Below are 1845 nucleotides of genomic sequence, written 5' to 3'. Positions count from 1 at the left end.
GTGTTAGTGTGTGTGTGTGTGTGTGGGGGGGCGTGTGTGTGTGTGTGTGTGTGTGTGTGTGTGTGTGTGTGTGTGTGTGTGTGTGTGTGTGTGGTCTAACAACAAAGCTTTTGTTCACAGATTGAACGGGGTCATAAGAAGGATGAGAATCATGATTCACCAAAAGAAATTCATGGTTTTTTTTTTTGTTTTTTTTTACTGAAGTGCAGTCAGAGTGGGTTTTGTGTCTGTGCGCTCACAGGGACTTGAATGTGTGCAACATTAGTATGGATTGGCAAACTTGCCTGGGTTTTGCAGAGGCTGACTCTCACCGTGCACATTAATAAGGTAGTTGTAGAGATGGAATCCTCTTCCTTGTTGCATATTACACATGCAATTATACCTCTGGCCTCCCCGTGTGCCAGCTCCGTTATCAGGTGGGAACAGACTCTCCTCCTTTCTGCCTCTGGATGCGAATGGGTGGGGGTTCAGGCGACACAGTTTAACATTTACTGCACGTGGGCTCGAGTCTTTCCAGCAGATAATGCACAGACTCTTCTCTTCATCTTCCTTTCAAACTGTATTTTTATTTTTCTGAATTTTTTTTTTTTAACTTTTTATTTTTTTTCCCAACAGAACCAAGCAGAGGCCCACTATAAAGGCCACAAGCATGCCCGGAAACTGAAAGCCATGGAGGCCCAGAAGAACCGGCAGCGGCGAGCTGCAGACGCCTCGGCCGCAGGAAGAGAAAGAGAGCGAGGCAAGATATCCAGCGATGCGGCTCTTCCTGCGCCTGCAGATACGAGCTCAGAGAAGGAAAGCAGCAGTAAGAGTGGATATTTGTTACTGATCTTCTCCACTTTGTGGTTGATCACTGTTTGCTCTGCTTCCACTTTTTTTTCTTTATTCTAAACTCCCGTTAGCAGCTACCTTCAGATTACTAATATCCTGCCCTGTTTCCCCTCCCTGCTCCTGTTTCACTTTGACTATACATCCTGTGTGTGGTATCTCTCCATTCTGCCCCATTTAACTATATCTGGGCATTTCATATAAGTTTTTCTCTGACGTGGAGCAGAACCTGCAGAGGCAGGATCAGCTCTCTCTGTGTGTTTTAGATCTCTGAACTCGGATGGTTAACCTCAGAACCCAAGTTTGGGTGTAATGATGCTGCTCAGCTTTAAAGTGATTTTCTTGCAGTTGGAAAATTTCGGTTTGCTTCCTAAAGGGAGTATTTTACTGGGATGGCCAGTTTTAGGGAACAGCATTAGTGAGGGAGTATTGCGGTGTTCACAGAGGGTCTTGTCCAGTGGGAGTGGGATCTTCACTTTCTACTCAAGTCGCAACCATAATTTACAGCATACAATCAAAAAGAAAAATAAGTAGGTCCTCTGGACGGGTTCTTCTTTAATGAAACGTTTCGTCTCTCCTCCAAGAGACTTCTTCMGTCCGAGGAGTTTCAGGTGAACTCAGCCTTATAAGCACTGCCTGCACATGATGGACAAACAGGTTGGTCACATGCAAAACAGGACCATCAGCCAAACAATAGATCGTTCGTGCCTTGATTAGCTCTATTGTTCATAGAGGGTCATGTGTCTCATCACTTGACTATCGTTAAGGCCCTGATTCACACCTTTTGCTCACAGGGGGCGGAGTCATACTTGCAATAACAGCGTTGTAGGGAGGAGGACAACTGGACACGAAGGCCTCCACCTCTGTTTAATGGTGGACGGTTTTTCTTCACAAAGATGGCTTCTTTACTCCTCTCAAACCAACGTTCCTCTCTTTCAAGGATGAGAACATCTTCATCCCTGAAAGAGTGACCGCTGGCCTGTAGATGAGTGTAAACTGCAGAGTCCTGACCTGCAG

General features: G+C 45.7%; 1 protein-coding gene across 5 annotated transcripts in view; it reads left to right on the top strand.

Moving 5' to 3' along the window:
• Positions 1-1845, top strand: part of znf385c (zinc finger protein 385C) — a 190109-nt gene that overhangs the window by 165520 nt on the left and 22744 nt on the right. For 4 of the 5 annotated variants that reach the window (XM_014023054.1, XM_014023037.1, XM_014023045.1 and 1 more), the window contains one exon: positions 616-805. In XM_014023054.1, the coding sequence (XP_013878508.1) occupies positions 616-805 (190 nt within the window). The remainder of the gene's footprint in view (positions 1-615; positions 806-1845) is intronic. The other variant, XM_014023061.1, reaches the window with a different exon arrangement.

Source organism: Austrofundulus limnaeus, unplaced genomic scaffold (assembly GCF_001266775.1).
Source record: "Austrofundulus limnaeus strain Quisiro unplaced genomic scaffold, Austrofundulus_limnaeus-1.0 Scaffold4, whole genome shotgun sequence".
Taxonomy (NCBI): Eukaryota; Metazoa; Chordata; class Actinopteri; order Cyprinodontiformes; family Rivulidae; genus Austrofundulus; species Austrofundulus limnaeus.
Note: the sequence above shows the minus strand (reverse complement) of the source record. Positions and strands in the feature narration are given on the sequence as shown.